Here is a 14,542-nt window from a genome sequence, read left to right on the forward strand (position 1 = left end):
CGGTAGCCTTACTTGCCATGCCCACTATTATTTTCACTTGACATTCATTGCCATTGTCCACCATTAGCCTCACTTGCTTGGGCGTGGACGTCGGTACCATAACTCCATGGCATGACAATGAGTTAGTCTCATTTCTATAGCCGTGGGTGTCTGGGCATGGACATCGCTTGCATAAAACACAACAACTTTTGGTGTTGCCGACAAGGTTAATACCAAGTACCAATACCAAATGTGCCATAACCTTAATTTGTTAGATTTCCATGCCACAATGAGGTTGCTAAATCTTATCCAAGACATTCAGAAGTTGCCTGAATCCAAAATCAGTGCCACAATCTTCTAATTTTGTTTGATTTTTGTTGGATTCAAAATCTATTGTAGATTTGTAGATGTTCCCTCTTTGGGCAAAACAATGCTTAATTCCAGTAAATATCATTCCTACCTTCTGAATGGAACTTTTAAGCAACAAAATGATTGTCCTTGGGTTATGGCGTAGCTGTGAAATCATGTACTATGGGCTCTGAACTACGGTACATATAGTAATTAAGCTAACTCTTCCATGGTGTCCTAACTCATTGCTTGGTAGACAGCCCTCAATCTCAAGCACTATGGGTTTATCATTATATTCCATGAGCTATGTAACAAATAATAGAAACATAAACACATTGATGTAAATAAATAAAAATTCATTAATTAAACTTCAGCAGAATCCAGATTACATTTGTTAAACGGCAATATGAAACAGTAGCATTTGGAAACTCTAGGAACTTCACCACAATCAATTTAATATATAAGTTACACTGTCATGACCCTTAAAACCCCCAAATGAAAGCAAAAATAAAAGAACAAGAAGAATTTGACAGAGGACATCAGAAGCTTCACAGTGCACTTGAGCCTTCAAAGTCTTTGTTTACAGGTGGTTCCACAATGCATTCCCTGCAGAATGTACAAGATGGCCAAAATATGTTTTGCAGAAAACCATTCAATAGAATGGATTCAATAATTCTCTCCCTCCCTTGAACATGCTACAAAGAAAAACAGCACCACTACCACTTATCATTTTTAAAAGATAGAAACAAAGAAACCTACGATAAAGACAATAACTGTCGATTTTATTGTCAGTCTGGATGTTTAGACAGTAAAAAAGAAAGCCAGGTAACACTATGGCGAGAGAAATTGTAACCTCTGCTGCAAGATACTTTCCATGGTACAAGTTCTACTATACATGTACAAGCTGGCTTGAAAGCCAATGTGCTGCTACTCCAACAATACTGTAAAAATAGTTGAAGAGAGTACCATAAAAATGAAGAAACTTGTATTAAGTTACAGTGGACATGGAAGTCCTCCTAACTATGTCAACTCCGCAAACGTTTTCTTTGACTACCCTCTTCAATAGTTCCCTGCAAATTGACAAAAGAGCCAAAATAAATATAGTTTTCCAGCACAGCATGCACCAACCCAATTGTATCATACAGATTACAGACTAATAGCACTATATCACATATCCCCCTTTTCAATTCAATATCAGGACATCAGTTGAAAACCTTTTGTAAATTACTAATATCATATGTAGGCATATGCAACATACAATAAAATATGCAGGACTTCCAAAGATCAAACTTCGTTTTGGTGACAAACACTATAAACGGGTGTATTTTGTTTTGAGATAAGATTGTCCAAAGAAATTAAAGATAAACACACACACACACACTCAAGTACTGTAACTGATTCTTTTGAAAGACGTGTGAACAATGAACAAGTAAAACTACAATGAAAAGAAATATAGAAAGATACCCCTTCATCTTGTCCAAAACCTCCAGGGGATACATCAGTGGACTCCGGCCTGCATTTGGCATGCACTATAGGACCTAATTGTGACCTATCCATGTCTGGTGTTGACCCATGAGGTGCATTCAAGTACACAGCACCTTTATACATCCACTCCTCTGTCTCATCACTATAAAAATCATCAAAAGGCTCTCCACATAACGCGCATGAATTCTGATCCTCATCAGCAGGAACAGCCAATTCTTCATCACTCTTCTTTTCCGCAATGGTGTCAGCAGGTAAAAAGCCAGGAACTGCATCAGTTCCCAAAGCCTCTGCACCACTGAGCCACATGCTTGTAGTTACAAACCACTTACGAGAGGGCTTCTGCTTACGGTTTTTAGACATCCTGTTCTTTGTCACATGCCAATCCATATGACTACTGTGCTCCTCTTGGCACTTGAACCGGAGACCACAGGTTGTGCATTGTCTTGGGAGATCATAATACAGAGCAGTTATTACAGATTCATGACGTACCTTAAGAAGGTCTGCATTGAACTCAACTCCTACAGAATCCTAAACATTTCATAATGTGGTTGAGATACGACCCAATATGAATGTAGAAAATCAACAATTCAAAACTGAAAATTACAGAAGGTATAATTCAAGTACCTGCAGTCCACTTGGATTTGTCAATGAGATCACACCTTGAGCCATGAGAGAACTAATCAAACCAGTATATGAACTCCCTTGCTGGTTGCTAGAGACTACCGGACCAGCCTTTTGACCAGGAAATACACCTTGCATGGGAGGAGGGGGGCCAGGTGGTAGAGGTGGCAAGGAGTCCCCACGCAAATTAGCGTTTGGGGTATAGTGAGTTGGTAAGCCCAACTGTAGACGAGGTACAGGATTTGCGATACCAGTACCACCCTGCCCTTGCAAATTGTATCCACGCGGTACCACTGAATAAGGTGGCTCCTGATGTGGATGAAATTGTGGTTGGAAAGGACTGACCTGAGCCTGGTTTCGCTGATTAACAGGTATGAGTCTGGCATTCTGACTAGTCAACTGACTTAGCTTTGCCAACCCCAAATCCTTGTTTTCATAACCGTCCAACTGCTGCTCAGGCATATACATAGACTTATATGGACCTTGATTCTTAGCAGTATCGACAGAATTTATGAAACCATACTGACTCCTCTGGTTTTGCAATGGAAAAATAGGGTGCACAGGCGGCGGGTGAGAATTGTGCACGTTTACTGGAGGCCTTAAACCCACTGACATTGGTATAACTAACCGAGAGTCAGCATTAACAAAGTCAGCACCAGAACCCATTCTTGATGTTGGCCCGTGAAGTCGCACATCGGCATCAGTAGACACTTTCTCACCACCTAGAGACATACCAGGCATATGGAAATTTCTACCTATTTCTTTGGTATTAAGAAGAGTCTGTGAATGCTGAGAGGGATGGAAAGGCATATTCCAGGGTTCTTGAGGGTGGCGAGAACCCTGATTATGATTTATCTCGGACTGGAATCTACCTGCGAATCCACGAGTAAACTGCAGGAACAATAATGAAGTTTTAAGAGAAGAGCTCAAATGAATCAGCATCATTATTCATGATACTTCAGAAGAAAGTTTGAGAGCCCATTTAAAGAGGGCTAAGGGAAGAAACATATGACAGTACTTTACCATATTATATCTGATCATTGAAAAACCTAAAATGGCATAGGTTTGGCTAGGATTTTTTTTTTTTTCCATAGACTTAGAAAAAAGAAAAGAAAATGATACTGTTTGTTTAGATCTACTGGTGCTAGTATCATTCAGTTGAGTGAAGGATTCAGATTTTCAAAGAAGCATTTCAAGGTTAGGAAGGGTAAGTAATCTGGCTGTGCTTTAAACATCGAAACAGTCCCCGTGTACAAAATAAGAATCCAAGAAAGATGTTTGACTAGTACCCCAAATAAGGACACCTGGAATCGGGCACACAACTACCAACTTGTTGGACCCAGACTACAGATGACACACAAAGGCCCCAACATCAAGACAAATCAAATAAGCAATTATGAAAAACTGAAATGCAAATAACGAAATAAAATACTTGCAAACATCAATTTCATGTGATTTCCATGTTAACTAAACAAAAGTGGTTCACAAACAAGTAAAGGGAACATACAGAAAGCGGGGGGACTGGATCTTCAGCAACTACAGAGGACTGTTCAGAAGGTAGGTATGCCTGAGTAGACCAACTACTCCCAATATCAGAATCTAAGGAGCTTGCATTCAGTGTTCCGAGGCCAGGCCTGGCCCTGTAGCTTCTAGAAGGTGGTATATTTGAAGGCAAGAAATCATTACTTCTAGTGTGCTCAGTTATAGGTGGGCCGACAGATTTCCAATCAAACTCATCCTCCTCAGTATTCTGCCATGACATTGAAGTTGCTTTGTGATCTAGACCATTTACACCAAGCCGCCCAACATGCAAAGGCTTATCATTTAAACTTCTATCCCCACTGTCTTTTCCATATGCATCAATCAAAGCTCTTGGTCTTTGATGTTCAAGTCCATTATTTAACCGGTTCTGACTACCATCAAGATAATGTTTTCTCCGCCTTTCATTTGGCTCCTCATCTCTGATTGCTCTATAATCATACACAGAATTAGATGGAGAAGCCCGGTCACCAAACCTTTTAGGAGAATTTTCTACTTCATATTCATCGAGGCCAATATTTGAAGGTGAAGAAGATCTTGCAAGTCTGACAGTTGAAGATGGCTGTATACGATTGGACCCAACAGGAAAATCTGTATGACTCATATTTCCTGTTGAGCTTAATCTTTGAGGTCCAACCTGCTAGGATTAAAGCAGTGCATCATCAGAATCATACTTATCGATCAGAACTGCATTTTTTTCTTTTTGTCAAACAAAATTGCACTTTTGGATTTCCTATTGCATGCTAAACATTATCAGTATTATCAACAAACTACACGTGACACAATTGTCCACCGGTTAGGTTACGAATTTGGTGACTGAAAGCCATTAGGTATAGAACTAGCAGGTTTTCCAATTCAAGCGCCAAAGCATACTTTCAAACACAATTACACTCTAAAAGTTCCTATTCCATGCTGATATCATGCAGGATTATGAACAATTTACATACAAAAGAGTTGTTAACTGGTTAGGTACACAAATTAAGCGACTGAAAGCAATACATATAGAACCAGCAGGATTTCCAGTAAAGGCCCAAGCCTATAACAATACTTATTATAGACACATATGTGTGTGTGTGTCTTAGAGGTAATATTCTAGTTACTTATAATTGAATAACAGTGGTAACATTGAACAATTATCAAATAATCTAAATTATAGATCCCAAAACAAAAAACTTTAAAACAGTAAGTCAACACATGTCTTTGCAGAAGATAAAAAGAGCAAAATTTCACAGCATAGCTTACATTATCCACATCTGAGGTCTCCAACTGACGTAAATATTTTGGATTGACATGGATGCCATGAGCCGGCCGAGGAGATTCAGATGCTCTCAAAGGAGGTAAACCTGATGATTGCTGGTTTATCTGTGGAGAAAACTGCAGCTGCGTTTCAATCCTGCGAAGGACTGAAGGTGGAAACACTGCCGACCAAGTGCCAAAGAGGTGGCGCATGGCAGAATGCTGGTTGGGGTGAACTTGCCTGTATGCCTCACAGAAGACCTATGCAAATATATCAAACTAGAGTCATGTGATTCTTCGACAACAACTACTTCTAAATATAAAATCAGAGAAACAAAACGACCACACAGTTTAAAGTTAGAATAGATCACCTCAGGTAGACGGGAAGAGAAGTATCTGACATAGTCTCGGCCAATGTTCTTTACAATACTGTCTAAAAGATATAACGAAGGCAGCTTGTGCTCAACTGGGACCTGCAATAGACCAGAAATTCAACAATTACGGCAATCTTCAAAATCGACTACTACAAACAGCATTTGGAAGTACTTCTTAAGCTGCCTGACACATTCATTCCGATTCAATTCTATCACAAAATTAGCACTGATCCTAGTCTTTTATTTATTCAAACATGCGTGCGGGTTGTTGATTCGAGTATGGATTTCGACTTGGTACATTTCACTGGTTATTTGTGCTTATATCAAACCAAGCTTCGCAGTAAAACTTATGCGCAATCAACATAGAAAAATTGACTGAAAGAAAAGATTACAAGTTCGAAATCAACCAGAGAGAAACAAAACTATGAACACGAAATTGAGCATTATAGAACTCATAAAGATGGCTAAATTTTACAATTCCTAATTACACAGAGCCTTTTTCAAACCCTAATTGGGAGGGGATACAAATTTTTTTTTTCAGCAGAAGCAAGCAGACCGACCTCGAGAATCCGAGCGCAGATGGCGTCGGCGATGCCCTTGCCGTGGTCTCGCTGCTCGCCGGCGATGATAGTGAGATCGGTAATGATCGGCTTCGAATTAAACACGAGCTCGGACAAGAGCATCTCGTAGAGCTGCACAATCTCCTCGGTGCTCGGCGGCGACACGTCGTCCTCGGGCGAGACCCTGAGGTCGTCGTCCCGCTGCTTGAGCAGGACTTTGTAGCGGTCGATTATCGGAGTCGGAGTCGGCGTCGGAGGCGGCTTAGGAGCGAGGTCGGGCATGGGCTTGGTGGCCGGAAAAGCGAGGGGTCTAGGGTTTTCTCGGGAAAGCTCCATGGGAAATTGAGGGAGTGAAGAAGAAGAAGAAGAAGGTGAGGGTTAGGGTTAGGATTTTAGTGTCCCACCGCGGAAGGGTGAGGATTGCATTAGGGTTTGTTGTCACCACCATAGAATAGAAGAGGAGGAGAAAGAAGAAGAAGAAGAAAACCCTCTCTGAACTGCCACTTTCCTCGTGACGAGGCTCATGCTCTCGTCGTGTGCGTCGTCGGCTTTTTATTTCCTTATTATTCTAGTTACTAGGAGCAACAACGACAAGCCGTTTGTAACCGCCTACGGTCCTTTTCTTGGATAATTTGGGAAGAAGAAAACAGAGCTAAATATGGAAAACCATACCAAATTGACTATGACAAGTTGACAACTCTAAAACCCAAAACCCAAGGGCTCTGTTTCAATTCTTAAAGGAAAAAAAAAAAGAGACCAATTCGTGAGTAGGGAGGCTCTTCTAACACTCAAGGCTTGGGTTTAAGCATGCTCAATTGCTCGAACTACGTCATAGACTCACAGCTAAGCAAAGTGCGGTTGCATAATCTCATTTCAATAAAGTTATTTGCTACCTACCTATAGTGAGAATAACAATGAGAAAAATGGCTCGTAACAATTTTGGATCTCGAGAGACTAGTCGATAGTGCTCAGAGACTACTCTTAGTGTTGGGTGACCAAGTTGTGTCTGGTTTAGGCCTACAATGACTGTTCAATGTAATGAATGACTGATCGTGACTTGTTGGATTTCAATTCTCTCTCTCTCTCTCTCTCTCTCTCTCTCTCTCTCTCTCTCTCTCGCTAGTGCTAGAACTAGTGTATGGTGAGCAAGTTATGTCCAACTATTACTTTTTCGGTGATTGTTCGCCAATAATGAATAACTCGTCATATTGCATTTAAAACTAAATTTTTTCACTTGACAATGCTCCTATAGAATGATTGAAGCAAAAATATCAACACGACTCTAGAGTGTAATGTCCACTTCATTGCCTATGATACAAGGTTTTGAGCAGTAGTAATGACTACTTTTTTAAAAAAAATAAAAAATAGTGTTGCTTTTTTATTTCAAAAAATTCAACAACTGATAAACAAAATACAATTAATAAAGTATCACATACCAATAAAAATCACAAGTTCATAACGAGAAATAGGAGGAGAACAAATAAATTATTTGAGTAAAACCCACCACTAGGGTCAAAACTTTCTTGCACCGGACAAAATAATACCTAACTTTCAAAAGTGATCAAAATGATACCTAAAGTTTTAAAAACAAATCAATTTGATACCTCAGTTTATTTTTTTTAGGGCTAAATAATGGTTACTACCTAGGGCTGGGCTCGGGTCGGGCCGGGCTCGAAAATTAGTGAGACCGAGACCGAACCCGAAAATGTCGGTTCGGGCCGGTTCGGTCTTTTTGTAAACTGAAAACCGACAGAAACCGAACCCATTCGGGCCGGTTCGGTTTTCGGGCTTTTTCGGGCCCAAACATTTATTTTCAGTTTTCCACCGAAAAACAAAAACGAAACAATTTTTTTTCCTTTTCTAATGCCCAACACCACATCATTGTATATGTTACATGTGATCAAGATAAAGATTTCATTTAGCTACAAAATCAAAGGTCACCAGCAGCCACGGGGCCCCTGGATGGGTCTCTTTCTGGCAACCTAATATAAGGTGTGTCACTGTGTTGTAATATATAAATTGTAAAGTATCACAAGAATATAACTATCCTAATGGAAACTATAAGGGAACCTTTCTAGGTTGTACATTGGAACGTTTTACAAGTCATCCTGCAAAGAAAAGAGAAAGGAAAACTTATGTAAGGAAAACTTTCGGGTCGGTTCGGGCTTTCGGGCCCTGAAAATATGGAATCCGAGACCGAACCGATTACATGAATATGGAACCCGAGACCGAACCGAACCGAAAATTTCTATTCTAAAACCGAACCGAATCGGGCTTTTTTCCTCGGTTCGGGTCGAGTCCTCGGTCTTTCGGGTCCGGACGCCCAGCCCTAATACTACCCTGTGGTTTAGGTCCAAAATCAATTCAGTCCCTGGACTTCGAATTTCATCAAAAACACCCCTGTACTTTCAATTTTGATCTAATAGGTCCAATTCATTAGTATTCTGTTATGAGTTCAAGTTATAGTTGGATTATTTGTTGAAAAACTATTTATTTGATAGATTTATAATAGTGGGACTCACTCCAAAATTGACTATGCAGGCCACCTCAACACCACATCATAAAACATAGGTCATATATGAGCCACGTCAACAAGTTAAATGACTCAATTGTCGGAAGACTAACAAATTGGACCTATTAGATCAAAATTGAAAGTGCAGGGGTGTTCTTGATGAAATTAGAAGTTTAGGGACTGAATTGATTTTAGACCCAAACTACAGGGTAGTAGTCAGTATTTAGCCCTATTTTTTAACTTCTTTGTTAAATCAAATGCAAAATCAAGCACAAAAATTGAAGTGATTTGTCGTAAGAGGGCCATCAATCATCTATAACCCAATCTTCTTCCTCTATAGAATTTTAAAAAAATCTTCCATTCAATTTCAATTCTACCATCGATCGTAGAAACAAATAAAGTTTGGATGTTTCCCAACTTCTAAAGAAACAAAGAAAAATGGGAAGAGAGAGAGAGGCAGAGATAGAAGAAGAAGAAGAGAATTAACAAAGTAAAATAAAAAATAATTGAAAAATAGTTTTTTGTGTAAAATATTTTTATAACGCCACAAAATACTGCACCACACATGATCAATTTTAACAAAAAGTTACAAAAAATTAAACTGAGGAATTGATAGCTAAATTTATAAGCTATTGATTTTCCTTATTCACACTTAAGATTGTCAATTGTAGCAAGGGTAAACAAGGGTCTTTCCCGCAGAGGACTAAGGTTATAACTACTCAAAACAATGTCACAAAAGTGACCACTGTCCCTAGCGAACAGCAGTCGAAAACCTAATTAAAAACCTAATCTAAACTACTCAGAAAATTACGAAAATTTACAGAGATATACTAGACACACAGGGAGTCTAGCACACAAAATTTGGTATTATTCGGATATCATTTACTATATAAAATAATTATAAAAATATAGAGGACAGAAAGTAACGAAAACAGATTTTAAGATGGTTTGAAAACAATATGATAAAGATAGTTAGGGAAGATGCATCCACCCCGGACAATCACACACAAGACAATTTGTTCAATCCTAATTCAATTAATCTAGATGAAGATGCTCAGGTTGGCTCGGTACGCTTGAACACAACCTATTACCCTTTCTTACTTCGTACGCTAGGCAGGAAGTGCTCTACACCTAGACTATTCCCAAGCAATGCAACCTAAAGGTACGCTTATTAGATTAAACATGCAGAGATCATTAAGGTCTAAAAGAGTTTGAGACATCACTAGGCATCGCAATAAACTTAGCGCCTTGCTAAACCTAGGACTTAGTTTACTTGATAGTGAAAACTAACAATTGCTTCTCTAGAAGGTTTGAGGAATCCAACTATTGATCCAGGCATCAAACAATCAAAGCGGTAGAACCCTAACATGCATACTAAGCGTGCACTCAAAGCATACAAGCAAGAATTCATCAATGGAAAAGCAGTAAACAAAAGTTTCATCTTGAATTAAAAGAAAATAAAATCAAAAGTCAAATCATCTTGTAGTTCATGTCTAGGGGCTTCAAGCAGCCCCCTAACTAATAAAAACTAGTTAAACATAGAAGAAACAAAACAAACTAAAGAAGGGGAGGCAGAGAGAGCGAGAGAGAGAGAGCTGCTGCAGAATCATCTCCTTTTATATGGTTAGAGGTTGCCTCCATCTTTCTTGTTGTGTAGGAAATCCAAAACTTAAAAGAATTAGGGTTAGCGTGCTTAGGTGGAGTTTTCCTATTGGCTCTTGAACTTGATGACTCATTCCAACCATTCACATCATGCCATTTGTCTATATTGAGCTGATATATGAAGCACAAACTCGTCCTCGGGCTTTTCGGTGTGATTTGGGCTTCGAAACATAAATTCCCGTCCAACCTCAGATTCACGCGCAGCCTGACCTTCTTGTACTAAATCGGTCATAACTTCCTCTAGAAAAATGATATTGACGAACCGTAAAAAGATCTGGAAACTAGACATCCGAGGCTTTCTATAAATATAAAGATCATCATCTGGATCGTTCTGAGATGGTCTCAGTGCTCTGTCAAAGTTAACTGATCTGCACAGGCAGATTTCCCGATTTTGCCTTTCAATCCCTCTTCTCCTTCTTTACTCCAAGATACCTATAAAACAAATAAACAACGTAAATAACTAGAAAATATACTAAACTAACAAAGAAAGTATAGAGATTAACGCTATTAATATCACATAATTATGCTCCTATCAGGAATCAAATTGATTTGTTTTTAAAACTTTAGGTATCATTTTGATCACTTTTGAAAGTTGGGTATCAAGATGATTTGTTTTTAAAAATTTAGGTATCATTTTGATCACTTTTGAAAGTTAGGTATCATTTTGTCCGGTGCAAGAAAGTTTTGACCCTAGTGGTGGGTTTTACTCAAATTATTTTTGGTGAAGATTAGCTAGACTGAAGCTCGGTGTGCTATGTCATTGTTACCTTCTTGGATTAAAGAAACTCCGCGCAGCACGTGTCTCTTACATAAGCTAAATCCTTGTACTTCTTCTTCTTGTGATTCCTGTTTCAGCCGAATATATACGTTTATCTAAGATGTTTTCTACTGTATCATGTAAATAGATTTTCAAGTTATGTCTGATCTGACAGATTGTTTGCTATTGCAGGACAAAAATCTGAACTATGGATGTAAGTTCTCTAAAACCAAACTCCAAGAGGAAGAAGTTGGATAGAGGCAGCAAGAGTTTAAGCAATTTACCTGATGTTGTTAGAAATTCTCTCCCTGCTCCCAACAAAAGATGCTATTAGAACAAGCATACTGTCTAAAAGATGGGAACACCTGTGGACATCACTTCCTCAATTTCAGTTTGATGAAGGACCGCTACTTAAGAGATATCTCTTGGTAAATGCTATGGATAGAGCACTTCTTTTTCGTGGCCCTGCTAATATAGAAGCTTTTGGTTTTAGTTTTACAGTGCTAGGTGATTCACATCGTGTTAATGCATGGATCTCTGCTATAGTAAAATGGAATGTTGAAGAGCTTTCTATAAGCCTGCAAATCATTGATGAACCAGTTTTATTGCCTGATTCCTTATTTACTTCTGCAACACTGGTGGTCTTAGATCTAGATATGCCCTGTGTTTTCAAGGTTCCTCGTACTATTTGCTTCTCAAGTCTAAAGTGCTTGAGTCTCAAGTCTGTGGTGTTTTCTGATGACTACTTAACCCAACAGTTGTTTTCTGGTTTCCCAATCCTGGAAGATCTATCTCTAACAGATTGCAATTGGATGAATATCAAGTTTGTTATTATTTATACTCCTAAGCTTTTGATCTTGACCATGATCAAAGGAGGTGTGGAAGTTGCGAGAGCTTCAAAATCTTCTGATGGATGTCAGATGATGGTATTTGGACTATTTTGGAGATAATCTCAAACAGTTTAATTACAAGGATGAGTTCCTAAATGAATGTTGCATTTGCAATTCATCCTCACTAAATGAGGCTAAAATTCGTGTTGTTGATTATTCCTCCAAGAGATTGAGACGTACTGCTTACCGTTTGTATAAGCTTCTTAGAGGGCTCTCTACTGTGGAGCATCTTTGAGGTAAGTTTTCTTCTCTTGTATTCGTTATAGTTGTTAATTAATTCGATGTATCAATTGGTTTAAAAATTGCAATTGTTACATTAGCCGTGAATAGCTTGTCTAAAATCACTTGGTCTTGATGATTGTCTCCATTGTGTCTTAGGTGGTTCTAGATGATGCACCAGAACTTCTTGCCCAGCTACCTTTGTTCAATGATCTAATCACTTTGGAATTTGAAGGAAGTGTAAACATTGGTAGCAAACCATTCTTGTTGATGCTCCACAACCGTCCTTGTCTTCAAACTTTGATATTCCTTGAGGTAACTTCAGAAGCACTGCAACGTGTTCTCTTGTATTTGTTTTCCTGTAATGTTGTTAAAATGGCTCAATTGTTATGCCATAGGGGATTGAGGAGTCCTCAAATGTTGCTAAAGATGGAGTTTTGGAGCCTTTGCCTCCATGCTTCCTCTCACATCTGAAAGAGATTGAAGTCTATGAATTTTATGGAGACGAGGATCACATACATGCATTGAAAGTTTTGCTAAAGAATGCAATGGTTTTGGAGAAGATGACCATAACTTGGGGCACGGATTTTGAAGTGGGGCTAGAGAGGAAAAGTGATGTTCACAAACAGTTATTCGATCTCCCTAGAGTATAACCAAACCTCCCTACAAAAGCAACGAAAAGAAATAAGCTATCGTAACCGAAATTGGGGAAAACCCAATTGGTCACTCTGACAATGCGATAAAAGAAAAGATGGTGGAGCAGCCCGCCACATCATATTAGGAGCAGTCGTACCATAATTCGCCAAAGCATCAGCTACCTTATTACCTTCACGAAAAATATGTGATACACGAAAAGTCATTTGAGAAATCTTGTACAAGCAATTGAGCCAGCTAATACGAAGTTGCCAGGGGACCAACAAAGGAGATTTAATAAAATCCAGAATAAGAGAAGAGTCCACTTCTAGCCATATGTGCTTCCAATCACGAACCCATGCCAGCTCAATTGCCTTAATCACAGCCATCACCTCTGCCGCAATGGAACTAGGAATCTCAAGATTAGAAACAAAAGCTCCAAGCAAACATCCCATATGATCCCTAAACACAGCCCCATAACCTCCAACCCCCTCATCATGTTTCCAAGCTCCATCAGAATTAATCTTAACCCAACCAATCAATGGGGGATGTCAATTCACCTCTATCACTCTAGGGGCACGACGCAATCTGCAATGGGCCCCAAAGGCTTTCAAAATAGGGGTCGTCAACGGGCCGGGCCTTGCTATATTTTTAAATAATTGCGGGCCGGGCCGGGCCGGGCTTTATTAAAAATCAAAGGATCCAAGCCCGTCCATATAAAGCGGGCCTTGTGGGCTTTTTCGGGCCGGGCCGGGCTTACCCTTGCGGGCTTTTTTGGGCCGGGCCTTGCGGGCTTTATTTATAAATAAATATTTAAAGACACAAGTATTTTTTTTTTTTAATCAAGCTTTGGAAATTCAATGGATAATGATCAAATACAACCAAAGATAACAATCTATATAACTATATTGTACCAAAAAAAATCTATATTTATATATAGATACTAATTTGTTGATAAATAAATTTTTAAAGACACTAATTTTTTATAAATCTATATTTATACATCATACACTCCAAAGAGCTACATATAGCAATTCAAAGAAAATGAGAAACCGACCGTTGGATGAGTTTATTACAATAAATTATGAGTGTGGTAAAAAATTTAGCCAATTTAACCATATTTTTGAATCCGATCGGATTGGTCAACCGTAGTCACTTATATGTTTTATTGGTTGACCGATGGCGTGGCAACCGCGAAACGTGCTTATTTTTTCACATCACGTTTGTATATATTTCATCGATGGATGTGCGTGGACATAAGATAAAAAAAAATTAATTTTAATTACAAACACATTGGACTATACCAATTTTATTCCTAAAGTTATATGACTTATACATTGCATTTAAATTGTTTAAGTTCATTCTAAAGCAACCATGAAGTGGAAAATGAATTCGGAGAAATCAACCGCTTGATGGAGAGATTGTAATGTTTTATGGTGGTTGTAGAAAATCCAGCCAATTTGGTTCACGTTTCGAATTCGATCAACTAGGTCAAACGTAGTTACTCTTATAAACCTATATTTATATATCATACACTCCAAAGAGCAACCCCTATCAATTCAAATAAAATGGAAAAACCGACCGTTGGATGAGTTTATTACAATAAATTATGAGTGTGGTAAAAAATTTAGCCAATTTAACCATATTTTTGAATCCGATCGGATTGGTCAACCGTAGTCACTTATATGTTTTATTGGTTGACCGATGACGTGGCAACCGCGAAACGT

General features: G+C 38.7%; 2 protein-coding genes across 3 annotated transcripts; one reads left to right on the plus strand and one right to left on the minus strand.

The window, feature by feature from the left end:
- Positions 1-668: 668 nt before the first annotated feature.
- Positions 669-6,693, minus strand: LOC133729857 (polyadenylation and cleavage factor homolog 4). Of its 2 annotated transcripts, none has more exons than XM_062157457.1 (7): positions 6,143-6,693; positions 5,580-5,681; positions 5,215-5,469; positions 3,941-4,609; positions 2,437-3,324; positions 1,792-2,340; positions 669-1,397 (listed from the first exon to the last, which is right to left on the minus strand). In XM_062157457.1, the coding sequence occupies exons 1-7, from the start codon at positions 6,476-6,478 to the stop codon at positions 1,353-1,355; spliced, it is 2,844 nt and encodes a 947-aa protein (XP_062013441.1). In that variant the 5' UTR covers positions 6,479-6,693; the 3' UTR covers positions 669-1,352. The 2 variants fall into 2 exon arrangements, with proteins under 2 accessions (XP_062013441.1, XP_062013440.1); XM_062157456.1 differs by having other exon boundaries at positions 3,941-4,612.
- Positions 6,694-11,360: 4,667 nt separating this feature from the next.
- LOC133731444 (F-box protein At4g09920-like) lies at positions 11,361-12,835 on the plus strand. The gene is made up of 3 exons (XM_062158813.1): positions 11,361-11,999; positions 12,342-12,497; positions 12,581-12,835. The coding sequence occupies exons 1-3, from the start codon at positions 11,361-11,363 to the stop codon at positions 12,833-12,835; spliced, it is 1,050 nt and encodes a 349-aa protein (XP_062014797.1).
- Positions 12,836-14,542: the final 1,707 nt, after the last annotated feature.

The sequence above is a fragment of the Rosa rugosa genome, chromosome 2 (genome assembly GCF_958449725.1).
Source record: "Rosa rugosa chromosome 2, drRosRugo1.1, whole genome shotgun sequence".
In the NCBI taxonomy this organism is placed as follows: domain Eukaryota; kingdom Viridiplantae; phylum Streptophyta; class Magnoliopsida; order Rosales; family Rosaceae; genus Rosa; species Rosa rugosa.